Source organism: Melanostigma gelatinosum (assembly GCF_949748355.1).
Source record: "Melanostigma gelatinosum genome assembly, chromosome: 17".
Taxonomy (NCBI): domain Eukaryota; kingdom Metazoa; phylum Chordata; class Actinopteri; order Perciformes; family Zoarcidae; genus Melanostigma; species Melanostigma gelatinosum.
The window spans coordinates 4,943,530-4,966,281 of NC_136650.1; the positions used below are offsets into that span (position 1 = coordinate 4,943,530).

The 22,752-nt window shown below is 40.9% G+C and overlaps 2 protein-coding genes across 2 annotated transcripts; both read right to left on the minus strand.

Annotated features, from left to right (window-relative positions):
* Window positions 1–2: 2 nt before the first annotated feature.
* lypla2 (lysophospholipase 2) lies at window positions 3–16,399 on the minus strand. The gene is made up of 10 exons (XM_079288142.1): window positions 16,381–16,399; window positions 7,417–7,509; window positions 6,177–6,208; window positions 4,045–4,110; window positions 3,706–3,753; window positions 3,468–3,538; window positions 3,113–3,186; window positions 2,884–2,985; window positions 2,554–2,724; window positions 3–2,259 (listed from the first exon to the last, which is right to left on the minus strand). Exons 2-10 carry the CDS (start codon window positions 7,492–7,494, stop codon window positions 2,209–2,211), a joined length of 693 nt encoding a protein of 230 aa, XP_079144268.1. The 5' UTR covers window positions 7,495–7,509; window positions 16,381–16,399; the 3' UTR covers window positions 3–2,208.
* Window positions 16,400–17,881: 1,482 nt separating this feature from the next.
* pithd1 (PITH (C-terminal proteasome-interacting domain of thioredoxin-like) domain containing 1) lies at window positions 17,882–22,118 on the minus strand. Its single transcript, XM_079288390.1, has 6 exons — window positions 21,830–22,118; window positions 21,030–21,073; window positions 20,657–20,734; window positions 20,404–20,508; window positions 19,758–19,866; window positions 17,882–18,433 (listed from the first exon to the last, which is right to left on the minus strand). Exons 1-6 carry the CDS (start codon window positions 22,013–22,015, stop codon window positions 18,332–18,334), a joined length of 624 nt encoding a protein of 207 aa, XP_079144516.1. The 5' UTR covers window positions 22,016–22,118; the 3' UTR covers window positions 17,882–18,331.
* Between the last annotated feature and the right edge of the window lie 634 nt (window positions 22,119–22,752).

The window sequence follows — 22,752 nt, forward strand, 5'->3', positions numbered from 1 at the left end:
AGTCTCCCCTAAACATGTTTTTTTTAATGCTCATTATAAACAGACACAAAAAAAGGATGAGATGACAACAATGAGAAAACAACAAACATAAGTCCAATAAACAAAAACACACAAAAGTAAAAAGCGTAACCAATGACAACATACAACCCAGGAGAAAACAAGACAGTGCGACGTCGTCACAGGCGGGAAATGTTGGAATACCCAAAAAAATGATAAGGGTGTCAAAGAGGAGAAAAACAGGACATAAAGAGAAGCAGGGCTGCATCAGAGATTCAGTGATGGGAAAACATAAAAGGACTCGAGGAAGGTCATTCATCGATTTGTCCACAACAATCAAAACTGATGTCTTTCCTCTTTTTCTCCAATCAGGGTTGAGAACAGCAATACAGAACAAGTAATCATAAGAGCAAAATTAACATTCACAAAGGAAAATGCAGAACACCTGATATATATTTTTTAAGCACACACGACTCAGCAGTTACACTCCTGTGTTCAAGGATCACACGTTCAAGATTAACTTTTTATTATTTGTAAAATTACCCTTCAGTTATGTTGGAACAGCTTCTTGCCAAAGCCCTCCAAGTGTATCGCCATTTCATTTTTAAGTAGTGAACTATTATAGCATTGGGTTTCACTTTAAATCTGACCTTTCACCTTCTATTAGTGGGTTACAGTAAGCGATTCTTTTCTGACATTTTTGTGGAGAATAAACGGTCTGAAGTTTAAAACTCAGGACTGCTGTGGTGTCATGGAAGAAGATACAGAAGCAGCAGGTTTTATCCCAGAGTTTCAAAACAAACAAAACCAGTGAAAATCAACTGGGATTAATGGAGAAGAGGGTGTTTCATGGGGTGCTGAAACAGGAACACTTGAATGGGGAAAATGTTTAAAGAGGAAAAGTCGGTGGGAGGAACAGTGAAGCGACTCGTGTGTACAGTCTGTGCAGGCCTGCAAACAGTGTTTTAATTTCATGGAACACATACCCGTCATTCATCTTTAAGCCTACACTTGTACATTAAAAAAAAGAAGAAAAAAAAGAATCCAACTGAGGTAATTTTAAATAAAGAACGACATAAAGCATAATCATGCAGGCGAGGAAGTTTTGAAATAAACAGCACAGGGTGGCAAAAGCATCGATTGGTTAGCTTTCTTTTATTTCAATTGAATTTTCTTCGTGTACTTTTATCACACTTGTTAAAAAAAAAGAAAGAAATGTGAGGCCCTTGTTGATGTTGGTACTTTAATAAAAAACGGTCGTCTGTAGGCAGATAACCGATGCGAGACCCGGACAGGCTGCAGTTTACGCGTCATGGGGTGGCATGCGCCGGGGTGGATGGGTTGGTAGGAAACCAGCTCTAAAACCAGCACTCACTGCACCCGAGTCAGACTCTGTGGGGCTCCAGCGCTGGAGTGAAGCCGCAGTCAGACTGAATTTAAACCTGATGCGGTGTGGCAAACAAATCAAGAGGGCACAGGAAATAGCGAGCGCAGGGTTATATTTCACTGCGCAGTTAGAAAGCAAGACTATGAAACAACCAAGATTTCCTGAATGCCGTCGTTTTTAACAAACTGGTAGATCAGAGAGCGTCAATTTCACATGTCAAAGTTCAATCGGATAATTAATCAAAGCAGGCAGCTCAAATCAAATGTTTGGGAAATTAAATCCGGTCTGACTGCGCCTTAGTGTGCTCGCTGACAGTATCAGGTAGGTGTCAACCTGATTATTGGTTTCCCACCAAATGTCCTACGGACTGACGATGAAAGAGTAAAAGGCGTGGCAGTGGAAGCGTTAGAGCATGAGACAGCAAAACGAAACAACAGTGGAGAAAAGCGGAGGTCGGAGGCTCTTTAAATAAAACCCAAGGGAATGTATCGTGTGAATCAGTGATTCTCCCTCCGAAAGGCTAAGACTTGTGAGTGCGAGCACTTAATTATTTTAGAAATAAACCAGTGTGGGGTTTTTTCTTGGTATGAGCGTTGACGGACTGCGTGGAGAAGCATGTGTTTTGTTTGGCTGTGTGGGTAGAATTTTTCGGATTATCGAATGTGTGCGTGTTTTCATGCGTGTGTATGCTAACTTGCCGACGCGTGTGGGAAGAAGGGACGGGGGGGACGGGGGGAGCTCATGGCTGTTTCCTGTGGGAGAATGGCAGATTGAGGGTGAGAAGTCAGTGTCTCAGGTGGGGTTACAGTGGGGACGAGGAGAGGTCAGATTCGGGGCAAATACTTCTCGATGAAGTCCTTTACAGTCACCATCTCCTGCAAGAGAACAAAGTGGATGTTAAGTAGTGAACTATTATAGCATTGGTTTCATGTTCCATTAGTGGGTTACAGTAGGCGACTATTTTCTGACATGAATAAACAGTCTGAAGTTTAAAACTCAAGTTTAAGACTGCTAAGTTGATACTGTTGTCTCTGAAAAAATGACTGAGCCTACTTTAAACCGAGAATAAAAACTGGTGTTCTACAAAAGTATGAAGGAAATACCCTTAAATGTCAAAATGAAAACAACTCTTACAAAGTGATTTAAGCTCTCTCACACACACACGGTACCTGAGGACAGGAGCTGTGAGAGAGCCCTGGGTAGGTTTTGAAGGTGATCATCTGAGGGTTAACTATGCCTTTGAGTTTTTCTGCCGTCATGGCGCCAAACTGCACCGGGATCATGGCGTCCATCTCACCGTGACAATGCAGGATCGGGATGTTCTTGTGGCCGGTGGACGCCTGCAGAACAGACACGACACAGACTTCAATAAAGTCCACTTTGCTGAAAGGTTTCGGAGAGAGCTTAGTGGAACTATTTCAATAGTAAAAAAAATAAAGCAGCCCATTTGACATTTAAACAACACATATAACTTCTCCCCGGTGAGACTGTGACTGTACCATTGGGAAACTCCTGTGGAGTGGTAGCCAGCAACTGAGGGCCACAACGCCAGCCAACTGATGCTGGCAGGTCAAGGCGGTATACAAGGACAAGGCCCCGCCCTGAGGAGGCAGAGACAGAGCAGACGGAGAGAGAGGGAGACAAGTTTAATGGCTGCATTCGTTCACTTTTATTGTGTTAATATTTCTCTTGTGGAATGCAACACGATGCTAAATTATGAAGTCCAACCTGAGAGAATCCACCGAGCATTATGCGGTGTGGGGGGATCCCATTTTTGACCTCGTGTTCGATTATGGCCTTAACTGGAGGAAAGCAAGAATAAAAGTGTTACTCAACATGAGTTTCATATTTCTTACTCTTAGTTGAAAGGCGTTGTTTAGTTCTCTGACCACCAAGAGGCGCCCCACGTCTTCAATACATTTCTGGCTGTCAGGACCTTAAAGTTCAAAACTAAAGGCCTGGGTTTGCCTGAATGGAATTAGTTTGTTCGTGGTGTCAACAGTCTAAAGGCGAAAGTGTAAATATAGTTTAAAAAAAGAACAATCATGTGAATATGAATGTAACGGTGCACACATTCACTCACTGCTGTCTGCCGCCTTCTTGATTCCACACTCGTCCTCTGGGCAGTCGGGGCTGAGACCCATGAGGTCAAACCTGCACACACGCAGAAACGAGGCGTTTAAGGGAAATCAATAGATACAAGCACGGTATTGACGATGCCGGGACGGGAGCCTATTCGCCGTTTCCAGGGAAACAATGGATTCCAGTGTTGAGCTTTTAAAAAAAAAAAAAAGGCTGTTTGTTTCATGGCGCCAACTTACCACGCGGGCATCATGGACTTCATATTGAGAGTGACGGGGATCGGGGGCCTGCGGGGAGATGAAAACGTGACGTGTCAGCGTAGGAAGATCAGTACCAGCAGCCAAATGTCAGCGTATTAATTTATTCACTCAACAAGACTACAGATAAATGATTGCTTCAAAGATGATTTTGCATTCTGACATGCTTAAGAAAATAAAGAGCGCAAGAGACCGTTTGTTCACAGGATACTCCACTCCAGCACATTAAGAGGAAGACATTTGTTTTCCTCCCCTGCTGATAAAGTGGTTCGGAGGAACAAAACGTGACAGGAGGAATCGGAGAAACAGAAAAAGACTTACGCGTGGGGGCAGATGAATTTGACATGAGGCAGCTGGATCTCCGTCAGGGAGTCTGCCCACCCATGCCTGACAGGAAACAGAGAAAGAAACGCTTTGTTTCTCATCCAGCTTCAGCAAAACGACAAATATGCAGCGTGCCAAAAACCCACATGGATTACAACTAAAGACTGTTGTGTAAAATGAGAGTATGTGGCCTTGACTGGAGGTACAATTAGGTACTCGAGAGGAAAAACACCCACCAAAGGGGATATCTTTGATCTCCACTGACACAATTTAACAGCTGATTTAGTGACTCAGCCGACAACGAGTGTTGGTTTGAGAGCTTTTGAATTAGCCATTCATCGTGTTGTCCGCGGTGTATTATGAAATTATACTACATGAATGAGAATATCAATTAGCTGCATTTACACTCTACCACTTCAGGCAGTTGAAACAGCTTTCGGATATTTAAAAAAATAAAGCCAAATGTAAATTTAACATGGCTGTAGGCAGGATTTCAGAAATACTTAGGTCATGAATGCACAAGCAGCAAAGACACATTTCAATCGAGGCAAAAAACAAAACTGTGTAAAACGTATTAAAAAAAAAAAAAAAAAAAGTATTCAATGTTCATGTTTGCGTTAACAGTCCCCCTCCACTCAAAGGTCTGTTTTGCTTATTGTTACTTCACTGTTTGAGCTTCGCTGTGCAGAATGACTTTATGTGCAGAGTTTGACACTCGCAGACGTTCACGATCATCTGCCAAAGAAGGAAAGTCTCCCCGTGTGCACAACCACCGACAGTGATCACGTCTGTCCGGGTCCAACTGATCTTCACAAGCCGATGATTACTAGAAACAACTTGTTTTTCTTTATTTCTCATGCAGATTACCATCTAATTGACATTTGTGTATTTATAACAGATATAAGGTAATGGAACGGACAGCTTTGCTATTTACTGAATTCTATTGGATGTTTCTAAACACAGTGCAGCTGTCTCGACCACAGTTGCTTTCCCCGTGCGCATTCGTTTTCTGTCTCCATCGCGAGCGGCCATGACTGTTTCTCGTTGTTTCAGTAGACAACACATCAATGAACACTGTAAGCGGAGCACTTGATTACTGTTAGCAACAGTATTTTAACGACATTTCTATAGGTAGGATGGTGTTCCAATGGTGTTTACACCCTTACTTTGAAAAATACAAACATTGTCCTCCATTAACCTTTGTTTTAAATATATAAACACAGGCAGCCTTAGAAGAACTTTTCCTGAATGAGATAATCTGTTCTTGTTTACCAAAACCAGGAACACATTTCAGCCTGAGTGTAACCCTCTGATCCAGAGTAATACTTCTTGAATATGCAAATTCCGTAGCCAATCACGGACTGCGCGCTGTCATAAATATCCGGGGTAGACAGCTCACTCCCTGTTTACATTTGGTGCCGCCGGACAGCAACTAAACAGCAGCGACAACGATCGGCTCATAACTAGACAGTATGGTTTCTCCCACTAATTCGGCAGTCAGCGGTCAGGTTTTTTGTGAATGAGGGTTTCGGATCATCCAGAGCACCTGTAAAAAGTTTGGATGGCGAGCTACAAGATGGAGATTTCCTTGGACCCCAATTCCCCTTCCTTTCCACAAGAACTGTGGTAGGATCGAACACAAAGATCTCAATGAACTGAACTGAAACGTATGAACTGTATGATGAATGAACTGAAACTCATGAACTTTATTTATTTTTGTATCTTTTGTTTGGAAAATGATCACAATACAATGCTTGGTTAAACGTATCTGTGACTCTTGGTGGTTCCTTTAAAACAATTGGGCTCCGTAGATGAGCCTAGTATCTGGAAACATTACAACTGGTCCTTAAATTCCTTTTTACTATAAACACATGTACCACAAAGGTCCCGAGGTTCTGCGTCATGAAAAGGTTCTGTTGTAATATCTGAAGCAGGAAATTTATTTACAAGTATGAAGCCATCAAACTTATGTAGAAAGTACAGGTGCGCTTCTGCTCTGATGTTTAAATATACGTTCAAAGTGTGACAACTAATGAATGCAGAACACATGTAAACAGGCTAATGAAATCTTTCAGAGGTCTGCATGGAAAGATGTTCACAACATGAATAAAGAGTAAAACATCACTCACCCTGAGTCTCCTAACCCATGAAGGAAGATCACCTGCAGCGCAGATACACAAAAAAAAGGAAGAAAAGCTGGTTAGAACCATCTCTTCAGAACTCTTTAAATATTCACATTTTACCCAAATAAACCAAATGCAGAGACAATAATATTTGAAATGTTCTGACAGCCATCAATCACATTGGTCACACTAATTGCCGGAGGGAAAAAGCCACAACTGGAAGGCATCTGGTCCCATTGCGTCGGTCTTGTAGTACAGAAAGTACGACAGATAAGTGTTGCGTACATGTTCCACAACAGGGAATAACAGGTGCCAATCTCAAAATTCTGGCCAAGATAAGCTCTCACTGCCAGTCTGCACACACGCCGCTCCCCGCAGACAATCCATGAAAGGGAAGAACGACAATCTAGAAAGCTGGCAATTCGCCGTTCGCTGGCTGGAAATCAAGAGGCTCAGCTGTCTTTGCAGAGATCAAAACACACGCAGAGATCCATGTAGGGTTTGCCGGGAGCTGGGACCAGCGACTGTCAGCTTTGATCCGGCTGTTTAACAAATGCCTGCACTGCACCAGACAGCTCCTTTCATTTTTATTCTACTGTACCGGTTACACGTCCTGCTACAGGTGAGGCCTCTCATCATAAAGGAATAGTGGTTACTTGGACTCTTTACTGTGATGTACTGAACAGAGCTGAATATTTCTACATCCTTGTTAAAGGGTGAAGTTGGTGTTCATTGCGTCTTGACGTGCATGATAATGGTTAGGACTCTGTATCTTTAGAATTTAAAAATATTTTCCACAAATCATTTTCTTCAAACTCTCTTTTTTCAATAAAAAAAAAAAAGTGTTGACTACACAAAAGCAGCAGAATAACATTGCATGAATGTAATAGTAGGCTGAAACTGAGAGAATCTTCACTTAAATTAGGTCTAATGATCTAACAAAAGAATAAATAAATGTAGCAAATTAGGAAGGATGTTGCCAGCTGTCAATATTCCACATTTATTAAAACTGTGAACATGTTCTTGCGAATACAGCCGTTGGAGTTTAATGCTCACAAAATCCAGCACAAGGACACTAAAACATCTGAATTAAAAGAAAACTAATTCCATTTAAGTTATTAAATAATAAACCCTGTGTGTGTGTTGTTCAACAATGGTAAATGTGATGTTAAACAAATGTTAAAGTGTTCCTCAAACTGTTTTCATAAATGATTTTTGTCAGCATTTTTTGTCAGCATTCACTCACCACAGCAGTCTCCTTCTCCTTCCCAGATACCGTCACAGCTTCAGCGAGCAGCGGCACAGACATGTTGTTGCCACACATACACTGTGAGAGGTGCTGGAGACAGGAGAGAAAAAATAAACAGTCAGCTGAGTGCAGAAGTACATGAGATATGCCGTCATGTGCGTTGGGGCCAAACGAAGAGCTTTATTTAACTCAATTTAAGCAATTTGCAAAAACGTCCGCGAGTTTCCAGAGCCTTGGTATTAACCAGTCACATGACAGAAGAGGAATATTCAGAAATCTACTCAGGGTTCAAACTTAACATTGTTATTCCTGTGGTTGAAGAAAGATTAGTAGATCTGATAAATGTTTAATAACACAAATGAATATTAGTTTACCCAAATAATCAGGAGTCATTTGATTACATCATATTACCGGTAACTTGTTTTCTCTGGTTTCTTCACCTGCAGGACAAGTGAACTGCGCAAGCTCAACAAAGCAGATAAGGACATGATTTCCACTTTTTAAATCACATTTTGGCATTTTTGGTTTGATGTAAACACAAAAAACTTCTGAAAAAATGCCCGACTGCGAAAATCCAGATGAGAAAAGAGAGGATTTTCTTCCAATGATCAGAGCCGTCCTTATGACTCAGACCACTAAACTTTACGAGCAGCGATGGTGAGAGCTTTGTGGAATGAATGGGATTTTAAGCGGGGTTAGTGAATTATTAATATAGTACCATTAGGGTCGCAACCAGGGCAGGAAATTTACATGTGTTTTGAGGGCAATTTTTGCCCCCACTGACTGAAACCCAAGGACATTTTCAAAAAATTGGGGGCACTTTTTGAAACTTATGAAATAACATTTAACCTTTGTTCAAAATAATAAATAGTTATTTAGGCTTACAATATATGAGCAATTGTCATCAAATGGCAATAACAAGACTATTAGGCAGTAGTCTACAGATCCAAAGTGTTTTCTTAGATTATTTTTTAACAAAAAACAAACACAAATCAGACAATCATATTCAATTTTATTCTTATTTCTTTGTAGTTATTTCTTGTTATTATTAAGTCAACGATGCCTTGATTACATATACATCAGTCATTGTACAGCACCTCAAATATTGTGATATTACCCATTTTTGTCCTGAACGTATGCATCAGTCATTGTGTGGAATTTTTGAGAATAACATTTTTATAGCACCTTAAAAAATGTGCCATTTGAAGGTACAAATTCAGTTCAGAGTTTTTGCTTCGTAAAATATCTTAATTGACTGTCAGCCAGGTATTATTCATTTCCAGCAACCCTCAAATCAAAGAATAAAGACACTTTACGCACAACTTAGGTGTATTTTCCCTTTAACTCACAAGATGCAGGTAGCATGTTTCATACTTAATGTGAATATAATTCATTTAATCTAATTTCCATTTTGCAATATGTATCCTCTGTTGGCATCTTATTCTAAGTCCTTCGCTCGCTCCCGATCTGTGCTGTTTGAATGAGTTTACCGTGGATTTCAGGATATAGGTGTACTAACATGTAAGTGTCTGCTGAGTTGACCGCAGTCTCGCAGTCACAGGTCTGATTAAGAAGCACTCCATTTATTTATTCGTTTCGAAAGTTCGGGGGAATTTTTTGCCCCTCTCCTCGTGATATCGGGGGGAAAATTATATTTCTTAGGGGCAGTTTTGCCCTCGTGTATTTCCGACGCTGGTCGCAACTAACAATTACTTTTATTATCAAATAATCCGCCATTTATTTTCTGAGTTAATCCTTCGATCTGTGAAATAATAAAAATGTAGTGAAACGGTGCAGTTTGAAATTTCTCCAAGACCACAGGGGATCCCTTCATCTAGCTCGTTGTCCAGCCAACAGTCCAAAACCAGAACATATTCATGATAAGTCGATCAGAGATAATAAGCAACAGTGTCGCCGAATGGAAACTGTAGTGCAGAAATCTCAAATTACGTTTGAGGTTATTTTGAAACAGTGTACAGATTTTTACCTTTTCTACCATCTTCAGAAATCAGAAAAAAAATCTAAGTGATCCGTATTAGGGGTCGACCGAAAGTTGATTTTTAAAGACCGATATAAGGACAATAGCTTGGATGAGGAAAAAGCTGATCGCAGACTATACCATACATTACATTTGATAGAATGATAGAAATGTATATAATATAGGAAATAGCAGGGTTACCTTAAGAACAATAACTGTAATGTAACAAATTCTCTTTTGTTGAAGTATAAAAAAATGTTATTACAATTCTCTTCCTTCAAACAAACCTGTTCACAAAAGTAAAAAATTAAAATGAACGTTCGTTCAAACAGAGTTTGAATACGCGACGTATTCAAACTCTGGAACACGTGGAGCTTATTAAAAAGAGGTTACATGCAGACAAGTAATGGACAGTTGTATGTGTCATGTTGTTTTGGAGGACTAAACGTTTGTTTAACATCAGCAATGACAATGAACAGCCCTCTACGACGGTTATACCTCCTGCTGATTAACAGGGCAGCCATTCAGTCCAGACAGGAACAACAAAGCTCAACATACCACTTATACGCAAAACACACATAATGAAGCTGCTGCTGAACCTAAAAACAGCAGTCATGAGCTATGTGTGTTTTTGTGTGTGTCAGCAAATCACCAGACTCATTAACTAAATGAAACGCACCCCCCTCCCCTCTACTGTACTCTGCAACCCGGCTGCAGACGTCCATCCCCTCTGAGTCAGCCATCGATAGAGTATGAAACATGACATCAGATTTACAGTCACGTCGAGCAGTAAAAGCCTTAATGCCCTTCAGCTTTCCGTCGATGTGGGAAAGAATGAGCCAGGGCGGGTCATGGCGACGCGCTGCCTGATTGGTAAACAGGCGATGGGGAGATGAGGAAATGACCGAAAGACAAAGGTTAATGTTTAAACCTTGGACGGGATTATACTCTATGGGTGTTAAAATTCCCCCGCCGTTACGGCCGAGCAGCTAAATGCTGCTGCTCGGCTCTGTGCGTTTGCTCTTTGGCAGGTGACAAATTGTCGTCTGAAGGTCATACTCACAGCTAGGGTTGGTTTTTCCGATACCGGTGGTAAAACGATACTTTTAAAACGATACCCCTGCCTAAACCGATAATGAACAATATATTAACTGTTTAAAGTATACTATAAATATAAATAAATACAAAACACTTGGCTTCAAACTACAGCTTCAAACTTTTTAACTATGAACAATATGTTAACTGTTAACAGTTTACAGTATACTTAAATAAATATAAATAAATACAAAACACACTCTGTACACACACTACAGCTTCAAACTTCAGCAATTATTTTGCAGAAATATGAGCATAATTTCCTTCTCTGGCAAAATACGACACGTCTCATGACTTATTTTATTTTACCAGTTGGTGGCGGTAATGCGCCAATTCGTCGTTTGCCAACCGCCAGTACACCTCAAAGGAGAAGAAGCTTTCGCGTGCCTGTGTTGTGCTCATGAGCGGCAGCGCTAAGTACCCCATTGTAATAATACTATGAGTGAGGAGCGGAGGACCGAGTCCTGCTGCCAGGACGGAGTCATCGGAGTAGTGTAAAAAAGTATTTCAATCGGCTCAGGCACCGAAAGGAAGCACCGAAATCTGCGTTGCATTTCGGTCCGGTAGATACCGGACGTATCGGAACCGGTGCCATATTGGCACCGAGTTTCGGTACCCAACCCTACTCACAGCTAAAACACGTGAAAGTGGACGGTAAATGTGCGATTCAAGTGTCCAAAGTGTGGACAAAAGGTTATTTTTGCCTTGATAAATGAGTAATGGTTGAATAATAACTGGGTGTAGGCAGCAGGAAGTGGTCTCTTCCGTGCTGTACTCCGTAGCAAGGAGGACATTTTCCACATGTATAATGTTACATTTACTCAAGTCGGTTTAAGTACAATTCTTGTATTTCCATGTTATGCTAATTTATGAGTCTTCTTCAACAAATTTCAGAGACAAACATTGTACTTTTTACTGCACTACATTTATCTAACAGCTATACAAATCTACTTTCAGAGTTAGATTTCACATTCAGACACTTGTATCGTTAAAGCTTAAACCAATTGCTGTGTCACATTTCAGATATATGATGACCCCCTCTAAACTCCTCTGATGGTTTAATTCATTTCATTTCAACAGTTTGCAGATCTAAAAAAGCAAGAGGAAATTACCCAATAGGTCAAAAACAAAAAATAGCATGTACCGGTATGTATTAGAACTTCCCTTCTTCTTTCCTCTCCATTAGTCATCTCATGAGCCCCATATTTATCTTGTGACCCGTAAGAGGGGCCCGGGCCCTAAGTTGGGCATCACTGGAATATAAAGAAGTTCAAACTACCGGTAGCTCCAACTCCAGCAGCTGCAACACCAAAATGCACTTGATCCATCAGTATTAATAATATCAGATATAATAATACATCAGTAAGATGAGCTATTTTTTTGCAGAACGAATATTTTTACTTTTATTACGAGTACATTTTGCTGTTAATACTTCTGTACTTTTACTGTACTTAAGTGGGATTTTAAATGCACTTTTACTTGTAATTATGTATTCGGTAACAGTTGGATTACACCTTAAATTAAGAGATGTCAGCTCTCATTCCACCAGCTGAATGATTTGACACGAACAAAATGTGATGTGATGAAAATGTGCATCACAAGACAGGCATTCATTGTCAACCATCTTCTAATTCAATATTAAAAACATTTTTATTTTTAGCTAATGCAGGGATTCCCAAAGTGGGGTGTGTAAGAAATTTGAGCAAAAAACTGTAGTTAGTAGATATAATAAAAGTGTTTAATAATTCATAATTAATAATTAATAATGAGTCATAATCATAAGGGTTTTGGGAATGCATAATTAAAATAAACATAAAGTGATGTAGGAATAGTAGCTAAAAGACATGAAGCTTCTGCCAAGTTGCAGAAGTTTAACTTTCATACTGAAGGATTATTATAGAAGGGGTTAAAACGTAACTGACAGTCATTGAATGTGTTAGTAAACTCAGGGGCAGACAGGCGAATACACTCCTGGAAGTTAGCCAATAGGAATCGGGATAAATGGAAGAGGAGGTGTTTCGAACAGCTGTGGGTGGTTTAATTTCAAGTCTTTTTTCCTCTCTCGCGTGATGGACGACGGACGTGTTTTTCACCTGAGGAGCTGAGTAGAGGTTTTTGCAAATGGGGGTTTATTGTTTTAATATTTCATAGGAGGCTGTACTCCAATGTTTAACTGTAATCGTACTTGCATCAGTGGAATTAAATTCCTTATAATTGTAAACCAGTTTTGGTAGCGTTATTATTGCAGCGTGTGTCGACGGCACAAAGCAGACACACGTGCTCCGGCTTTCCCTCTGTGTGGTTGAGTTTAAGCCTCAACAGGTGCGCGCACCCCTGGGGGTGCGCGAGCTGCCTCTAGGGGGTGCGCAAGAGGAAAAGTGTAATGGCGGTCTGATGGTGTAATAATATTATATATAAAAAAAAAATGTAATTTTAATTTAAAAACTGTCAGGTGGGACATCTGAAGCTATCAGTCGTAAAAGAGGAGAGGGACAGAGAGAGAGAGAGAGGAATCGGAGGCGAGGGGAACGGAGAGGTGCGTTGGGGAGAGACCGGGAGAAGAAATCGAGCCAGAGTCAGAGGAAGATGAGACGGAGGAGACCGAAAAGGAGGAAGGGATAGCACAGACAAATCGGGAGCACATCGGCTCATCAGTCAAGGTGAAAAAAAGAGGAAACGAGAGTGAGCATCAGACTGGGAAAAAAAGAGGAAATATGATGAAAAGTATCTGTGTCTGGGCTTCACTTGGATTGGCAACGCAGATTCCCCAAAGCCACAGTGCGTGGTGTGCAGTGAGGTTCTGGCTAACAGTCTGAAGCTCTTATTTACGTCGCCACCTGAACACCAAGCATGCCAGTGCAAGTCAAAAGCCCCTTACATTGTTTATATCGTAATTGGAGGAGTTACAAAACAGCCAAAAACAACTGGAGTCTCATTCATGTGTTGGGTCTATAAATGACGCACTACGGGCTTCATATCTGGTTACAGAATAGCGAGAAAGGGGCTACCGCACACAATCGCTGAAGACGTGAGCTTGCCAGCTGCCAGAGAGATGGTGGAATGTATGATTGGGGAGAAAGAAGCAAAAAAGTTGGACATGATCCCGGTGTCCAACAACACTGTGTCGCGCCGCATCGATGCTTTGTCCGAAGACATCCTGGCTACATTAGATATTGAAACTTTGTTGCAGTGTTTCAGGGCGTTTTCACACCTTCAGTTCGTTTGCTTTGTTCCGATTCAGGGATAATATGATACAATGTTGCAGTTGCTCCTTTGTTCGGTTTGTGTTCACACTGCAACATTTAACAGCGGACTAAATCTTGTAAGCAAATGCCACGCGCGAGCAAACTGTTCTCTCATTGGTCCGATTCTTATGCGGCTATGAAGGCTTAAAAGGCTCTGTTGCTTCTTTTTTTTTATTTTTATTAAGGGGGGGGGGGGGGGGGTGCGCGAACCCAGTCGGGATGTAGAAGGGGGTGCGCGGCCTAAAAAGTTTGGGAACCGCTGAGCTAATGTAATTTAGCTGCAATATGGCCCAGAGTGGGAACAGACTGTGCCACAAGATAAAATGACTAAAAGCAGGTCTCACAAGAAGACCATTGCTGAAAACATAGAGATGAGAAGAAAGGGTGGAGAAGAGGATCGAGAGTGCAGGAACATCAGATAATCTGTTCCAACAAGCTCTTGAAACATGGTAGCATACGCAAAGAGGTGATTAATCACGTTTACACTCTTTTTCCCCACCAACCGCTATCGTTAAGCAGATTCACAGCGACCTGTAACCAAGAGCACCAGCAGAAAAAAACAAAACGTGTGGGTTTTCAATGGTCCAAGAAACAATGGCTCGCTCTCTACGCTTCTGGAGGAGGCTGCTGGTTAAAAATAGCGTCACGCTGTGTACAAGCATCTTGTTCAGTTCAGATTGGGTCTAAAAAACAACTGAAATCAGGACTTGTTCCACACATTCAATTGAATCTATAACGTGGGGTTTCTAACGGACCGTGCACTCTAACAACTGAAAGGGTGCAGAAAAACCCTGTATTTTCCACTACCCTTTGCTAGTAATGGTAAATATTTACACTGTGGATGAAAATGCACCAACTATACATTTAACGCTAGAGAAGCCCTCACAACGTCTTAGTGGAACTGATGAATATTGTTGATTTGATGTTGTAATATCTTGAGTCTTCTCCTGATATCAAAAGCTGTATTAAGGCTTGTACTGTGATAATTATGTACGGTACATTTTCTGTTCATTATGTTTGCGATAAATCGATTGGTCTATGAAATGCATGTTCTCTGAGCCAGTAGTAAGATCAAAAAATTGCTTACTTTGGCTGTTCAGCTGTTAGGATCAGCTGTTTTTTGCTGGTTTATATCATTGCATCTTTTGAAAAGCTGGTTGGAAAAAATGTGCCATTTTAAGACCTCGCCTTTAGCTTCTGCGATCTTTTACTATTTTCTTTACACTTACGGCATAATACAATAAACGCAATGAATAAAAACAAACATTGGTTGCTTTCTTTGTACATTTAACAATATAGTTAAGTTATGGCGTCAATTTCGACAGGTGTGTCCAGCCTGGAAACTGTTGTTCCAAGCCATCCCCCATCTCTCTGCCCCTTCATTCCAAGCCACCTTTCCGTCAACTTTATTCTAAAAGGGCATAAAATTCCCCAAAATACTTTCAAACCAGATTGAATAAGTAGCTGATTGATACAAAATATACACTGTAGTGGATAACATCTTGCATTTTGGTCAATAAACTAAAATCCAAGTCCATAGCAACTGCTCAATTTTACTTTTAGGTGACACAAACCACAAAAGATGCCGCCTGTGTTGCAGCCAACTTAAAGCACATCACGAGTTCCCATCCTGCATGACTCCAATTATATTTAAGTCTAACGTAAGACGAAAAAATGAGTCGTGCTGCAGCCAGTTTGTGTGTGTGGACGTCACACGACTGAACGCACAAACACCAGGCTGCTGCATTCAGACAGCTCTTTGCTCAATGGCTACGGATGGCTGGCAAACAGGATAATATGCGGCAATGAGTGACAGGCAGGACCCCCACCCCCCCACCCACATCCTCCTCACACACCATCCACCAGCAGCAGCAGCTAACGCTGCTCTTCGCCTGCTGCTGATGGAGGTTAATAGCTCGGAGTGGCCGATGGTAAGCCACTATTGTTCAGCGGTATATACCGACGACGACAGTGGCATACCACTCCGGGGATCAGTATGTACTGCTGAACAATAGTGCTACTCGGCGCTACTGATAGCTCGGCTACTAGCTAACCTAACGTTAGCTAATGTAGAAACACACCGCAGCCGAGGGAGAAAGGTGCAATCAGTGACGTTTAAGAAGGTTGTATAAAAATAGAAAATATTAGAGGTTGAAGCGGGTGGTGGTGTGTCGAAGAGGAAGGAGACAATGAATGGTTGAAGCTTAGCTAAGTTATTCGACCCATCATCCTCAGTAGTGATGGCATTCAGCGGTGCAAAGCTTATGTTGCCCTAAAAATGGCAAACTCCCATTCCTCGCGCTCGGCTTTAATCTCGGTTTAGCTGGCCACAAGCGCGCGCACACACAGACATACACACACACAGCGACACATTAACCGGGGCTAACGGTAGTCGTAGAGATGCTAGCTAATGTTAATGTTGGGCGCGCGCGCGCACACACACATTGTATTGTCTTCTGCCGGTGTCTCTCTACGTCTATCTCAGGTTAACGCTGTGATTCAAATTCGGACCTCTAACCCAGGTCGTTTTTTAGAATACACCTTAAGCGAAAAAAATCTCTAACAACAATTAGTTTGGACCGGGATAAAGTGGTAAAATGTACACTCACGGCCCGCTAGCTAATACAGATGCACTGCACTTACCGCTTGCAGTCCCAGTTCGCGACGGAACGGAACTTCCGGTACTAGCAGCACACCAGCAGGGGGGCGGAGACAGAGCGTGGAGACGTCATCACAAAGCACCGCCCTTCCGTAATCATAGATGTATAACATCTTATTCTCTTATCACGATTTTCTTCCTTCATAAATGAAAAATATACAACAAATATAGATATGCAATAGTAAAATATATTTACTCATTAACTATATGCTACTTGCTACATTAATTGAAGGTTACTTTTCAGATTAAGATTATACTAACTATACCATAGAAATGTTTCGTTTTTTGTTTATTAAACCATCGGTCAAGGAAGTATGCCACACATGGAAACTGTACTGCCAAACGTTAGTTTAATTGTTTCGTCTGAGGTGCTGATACCACTGAAACATGATATTAATGACTTCAGTAGATTATCATATTTGGGTAAAATTGGACCCTACAAGAGATGGGCTACTGTGTTTTCCACATATAACTTGTTAATACTTTGAGCAGCAAAAATATTTATATACCACCAGAGGATAGTAAGGATTAACATAATTGTGTGAACTGATCCTTTAAAGCAGGGGTCTTCAACGTTTTTCAGGCCAAGGACCCCCAAACTGATAGAGAGATGGAGCAGGGACCCCCGACTATATATATTGTATAAAATTGTGCAAAGTTTTATGTTAAAATGGGCCTAGTACCATGTATAAACATACCTCTTTATTGTGCATTCAATACTAAACTATTCAAATAATACACAGGTTCATATATTCATGTTTTTATTCTTTAAAGACAACATGTATATGACTGTAAAAAATATTTGCTTCTAAAAAAATCTGAGATGATAAAATTAAGACACAATTGTTATAATTATGTGTAAACTATAAATGGCTACATTAAAAAACATAAAATCATGTTATATTGAATGTATGTTAAGCATTTCAGAGCACTGTTAAGCATAAAATGATTAAATCTTCCATTTTGAATTATTTCTTAAATATAGCAACATTCTTGGAGACCTCAAACCTCATATTTAGCTTACACATGCTCATAAATGCACTCTCAGGGTGACTGCACGATGACACACTGCATCACTAACAATGAAAGCAAGAATGACATAACCCCTTTGTGGAGAGAAAATAGGTAACAGGATGGTTTTAAGGAGTTCACACTTTGATTTAAAATTGCAACATGTTTGTATTTAAGTGTTATTGTGGAGGACTCACACCTCAGTCTGTTTGCCTCTACTACAGGAAGCTTTGGATTTAGTCCAAGCCTGAGTCTCAATACTTCCTACAGGCTTCCAATCAATCTCTCCACTCCCCTCGCTCTCCCTCGGATGACGGCAAATTTAATTAACTATGTGAACGCACCATGCAGCCCCTGGGGACTCATCTCGTCACAGAGATAAACCAAGGAAAGACAAATGGAGCTTATCAGCCTATTGAGGGAGACTCACTCAGATCCAATAGTCACATAATAAACCACTAGGTGGCAGAAAATATCCAGTACTTGTTAACAATGTTAGCTTTAGAAAAAGCAAATAATGTAGTTTCATTGGAAATATATTCATTTATAGGCTTAAAAGCAGCTGTCACTTTATTGAAGTGGTGGATATCTTTAGACATGAATCAGAGTATGCAGCTTTAACTGATAACAACAGACTTTATTTGATTATCAAATGTTTCATGCATTTCTTATTAAGCTTTTTGCCCACATTAAGCCTTCACTCTTTATTGCCATAGAAAACAGAGCAACAACATGGCACTTCCAGACACACCTGGAGCTCTCTGGTCTTCAGAGTACAGCGCTCAAGTCACCGGTCGAGGCTCAACCAGCCTGCCGCTATGCAGCGTTGAACTCCTCTGAAGACTTTTTGCATCAATGACAGCCAGCAGACGCCAAAGAAACCTCTCTTTCCGCCTGTTTTCCTTCCGACTCTCTGACGCTTCTTCAGGAAATGAAGTTGGTTTGGGGGATGATGCTCTCCACTTTGTGATCTGCAGGGTTGGCTGATGCCTCGTAGTTACAGATCGTCACTTCATGTCTGTGAGCCTAAAGAGCGCACGGAGAGAAAGACAGGCCAACTTACCGTACGGGCAAACATTCAGTGTTTCAGGTTCAATCTATTAAATATAAAGAAAGGCAGGGCTAAAGAGGAGAAAACAGTTGGTTATATACTATGGTCTTCAGTGTAACTGATACCATTCATTCATTCAAAACACAATCGCCTAAGACGTCTTATTCAGCTTTCGATTGTACGTAGCTCAAAGTCTATGGCTGCAACCAACTAACTAACTAGATTATACGACAGACTATTTTTCCAATCAAGCGTTTGGGCTACACAATGACAGATAATAGTGACAAAATGAATAAAAAACGAAATAACTGACTAAATAATGACTTGAACCATATCAAGTGAAACTGTGATCTCTCTGAGAGGGCCAGACATCAAACTTCAAGAGAGTGACAACAAAGACTCAAAGACCTAAATTGGACCAGCTGAACCAACTGTGTGGTTGTGATTGTTATTGTGTACTTTGTTTTTAGTGTATTGTTTTTATATATGATGATTTTAATGTAAAGTGTCTTTGAGTGTCATGAAAAGCGCTATATAAATAAAATGTATTATTATTATTATTATGATGGCTGCATGCTTGTAACGTGCATGATCGTTGCTGTTCAGAGCTCGAAGGGAAAAGTGGTAACCCATGATTTAATCACGCATGAACACAGATTTAACGTTCAATAAATAACAGGGGTGGAACTCTCATGTTTTGACAAAGCTACAGTCCACGAGGAGCGTTTGGCGTTACTTAAAAAGAAGGACTTTGTGAAGAACTAACACAGCTCGTCACCACAACAGCATCATACCAACGGACGGACACGCAGGTCTCTTTGGAGAACGGAGGGGGAAAGTGGAGTCACAGCAGACAAATACCTAAATATTTTGGGAAAGAATCTGCTGCCCTCGGTATGGAAGGAGTCTAAATAATGTCTCCTTTCAATGTACCGGTAGTTGTGATCTGACGCACACAGCCAAACAAACCATCGGACAACTGAGGAAAACAAAATGCAGATCTTTATCAGTTTATCCGTGCTGGAAACACATTCCTACATGTTCCCACATGTAGGAATGTATTTCGCGAATGTATTTTTCACGAAGAAGAATAATAACACCAGCCAGTTTATTAGGTCCACCTAGCTAAAACTAATACAACAGCCCTGCAATAAACCCTCCCTTCATGAAGACTTTTATTGATACTGTTTTAGAGAGGTCTTAACGGTCATTTAGGAGGATGTCACTTCCCTCATCGAAATCTACAGCATTTGAGATGACGAGACAAAAAGAGGAAAAGAGGCTGTAACTCCGACTGACCTGTGAGTATTCTCCCCTCAGACCGATGTAGTAGACCCTGGTGCTCTCTGCTCCGAAGTTCTTCGAGATGTGGATGGAGAGGTGGTGCACGTTGGAAAAACGAGCGATCCTGGGAAATCATCACACAAGAGGAGAGACACCTCGGTGTGAGACAGCAGCATTCACACGAAATTGGAGGCGATGCTTAACCGCAAAGCGGCAAGTAGAAACTCATAAAAGCGGAGGCAAGCGTGATGCATGGAGGCGAACAGAAAGGGAAAAACCAAAAAGAGTTGCTTCCACTTGTGTTTTGAACGCTTCACCACGTCGTGTCATCAAGCATCAAGCTTACAAGCTACATTGCATTATCACTTCTTTATCTTCATCGCTCGACTTATCAATCAGGAGCAAATCTGAAATCCTTGGAAAAAAGGTACAACAGCGTATTTTGGACATACTGACGACTAAACGTAACCGCAAACTAGAGGACAAGCATGCAGTAATTGTAAAATTCTTAAACTGCAGATTTCTTGAATGCACCGTTAACTGGCATCTTATAAGGCAGGTGGAAAGTGTTGATTTGGGAACCTGACGGGACTAACGGTTCCTGCTTGAAGGCACAAAGTTACTCAGGGGATTAAAAAAACAAATCGGTTCACGCTCTCACTTCGTCGGGTACTCCAGCTCAGCGACAGGGTCTCTGTTGAGTCTGAAGGCCTGCTCAGGTTCTCTGCCAGTGTCGTCGAAGGACATGTGGGGGATGTTCTTGTACCTGGAACGACAAGAATGAAGTTCATGCGGTCGCTGCTCTCTAGCAAGGGGAAGGATAGAAGCACTTTAACCGCAGACCAGTTTAATTATGGTTTTAATAGGACATAAAAAAATCAGTCCAACGCGAATGGCAGTGAGCGGACACTCACAGTCGGATCTCAGCTGGATGAGAGTCGTCATTTTCCCCAGAGATGATGATGCCCTTCAGCTTCACGCTGCCTGTAAAACTGAAAGAGATGACACAGAGTTTGTTCGCCGCTATCTTTGATGAGATGGGGCGAAATGACAAAGAGATGCTTTCAAGACAAAAAACAACAACAACAACAGGGTGTTGTGAACGGCATGAAGCCGTCATGAGCGATGAACGGTGAATTATAAAAAAAATAATAATTAAATCAGAGTTTTGGTCTGAAATTACAGGATCAAAGCATAAGGCAGCAGAGCATACAGTTTGTTCATTCAGGAGAAAAGGTTCAAGTTCAGGCTCATCATGATGAGGATGATGAGGATTTAAGGACTTACGGGATGTTGAACAGCAGCTCTTCATCAGTGTCACTCTCGACATACTAAAAGAAAATAGACAAACAGATGTGAACTCCCTCTGAGTAATCAGCAATAAAGCAAACACTATAATCTGCCCTGAGACATTATCAGTTCGGGTTCCTGGTTTGACTGATTTCTGAGCCACAAAGATGCTAATGTGAGCAAACACAACTGGGCAATATTTTCCACTATTTCCTGACATTTTGTCAAGAAAATGATTCGTCAGTGAATCAAGAAAATAACCTGCCAATGAATCAATATCAAATATAATTATTACGAACATCAGTTCAGTTATTTGAATGTAGTTTTGCCACCATTTGCAATTTTGTGACACACCAGTATGTCAATCATATGGTGTTTTTTTCCATTCTTATTTTGAAAAGTAACTAGTAAATGTCTAATAAATGTAGTGAAGCAACAGTACAATAATTAACTGTAGCATTACGAAATAAAATGTACATGCATCTCAAACATGTCGGCCAACTTAAGTAAAGAAGCTGCTACTAACGTTATTTGAGTAAAAAAATGTTTCCATCCCTGGATTTCAACCATATTGCTCAGCCCCAATCAGTAAAGTTAATTACAGGACTGCATCCCTCATGCAATTGGGCAGCCACAGTAATATCAATAAAGTTGTGTTTGATTTACTAACTGCGCAGCTCCACAGCGAGGCTCCGCTCCGCATCCCCTGCACTCTCAAGAGAAACACACACTTCTATAGATCTATGGAGACACGGACATGACAGCTGACCGGAGTAGAGGCTCTGTATCGTCGTTACCGTGTCCCGCTCGTTCCGACGATCCCACGGTTTGAATACCATCTTCCCATCCCCGTCTCTGCTCTCATTCAGGCACTGCAGCTTCTCCAGGTCGATCCGCTGGTACAGTCCGTACTCCAGGCCTCTCTCCGCGGGCTCGTGCTCCCCCTCGCATCCATGCCCGTGGCCATGACCGTGCCCGGACATCGTGGAGCTTGAAACGCTGCTTTCCGTTACAGTGAGCTCGGACAGAAACAACAACAACCTGCCGCTCGTTCAGTGTGTTTACAAAAAGTGAACCAACTCTATCAGGAAGTTTCACTTCTGTCTGTCAAGCGAGCAGACATTATAAAGGTATTTCCGGTTTGAGATTTTTAGAATAAAAGAAGCTGTTTGTCTAAATGGTAAGGTCAATGCTTAGAGCGCTAACATTGCGTTGACATTAAATTAAGTAGTACTAATATGGGTCAATCATATAATTGTCTGAAATGAGATAAAGGCACAATAGCATTAGGAAATGAAACTATTATTAGGAAAATGTTGTGAAAGGAAAAACTGATTTTGAGACATTTTAAAATAATTCATTTTTCAAATTGTCATGGTTGTTTTAATTAATGTGCTTTTATAGTTCATAAATTCGTGTTTGTTTAATAACTGATATAGAACACTTTGGGTCTCCATCGTAATGAGAACTTAGCATATATGTTCATGATATTTGACAGTTAAACATATCAGAGTGGCATGAAAAATAAATCAATTTACCGACAGTAACAAAAAAAATGACCCTTAATTTAAAGCTTTTTACTTCAGCGAATGTATCTGCTAAAAACTGTAAACTCAACATTCACTTCCTAGTTTTTCCGGAGCTTAAAACTGTATCCCACTCTGATCCTCCTACGTGATAGAAAACAGTGTAGCCTCTTTTTAATTCTCTATTTAATAAG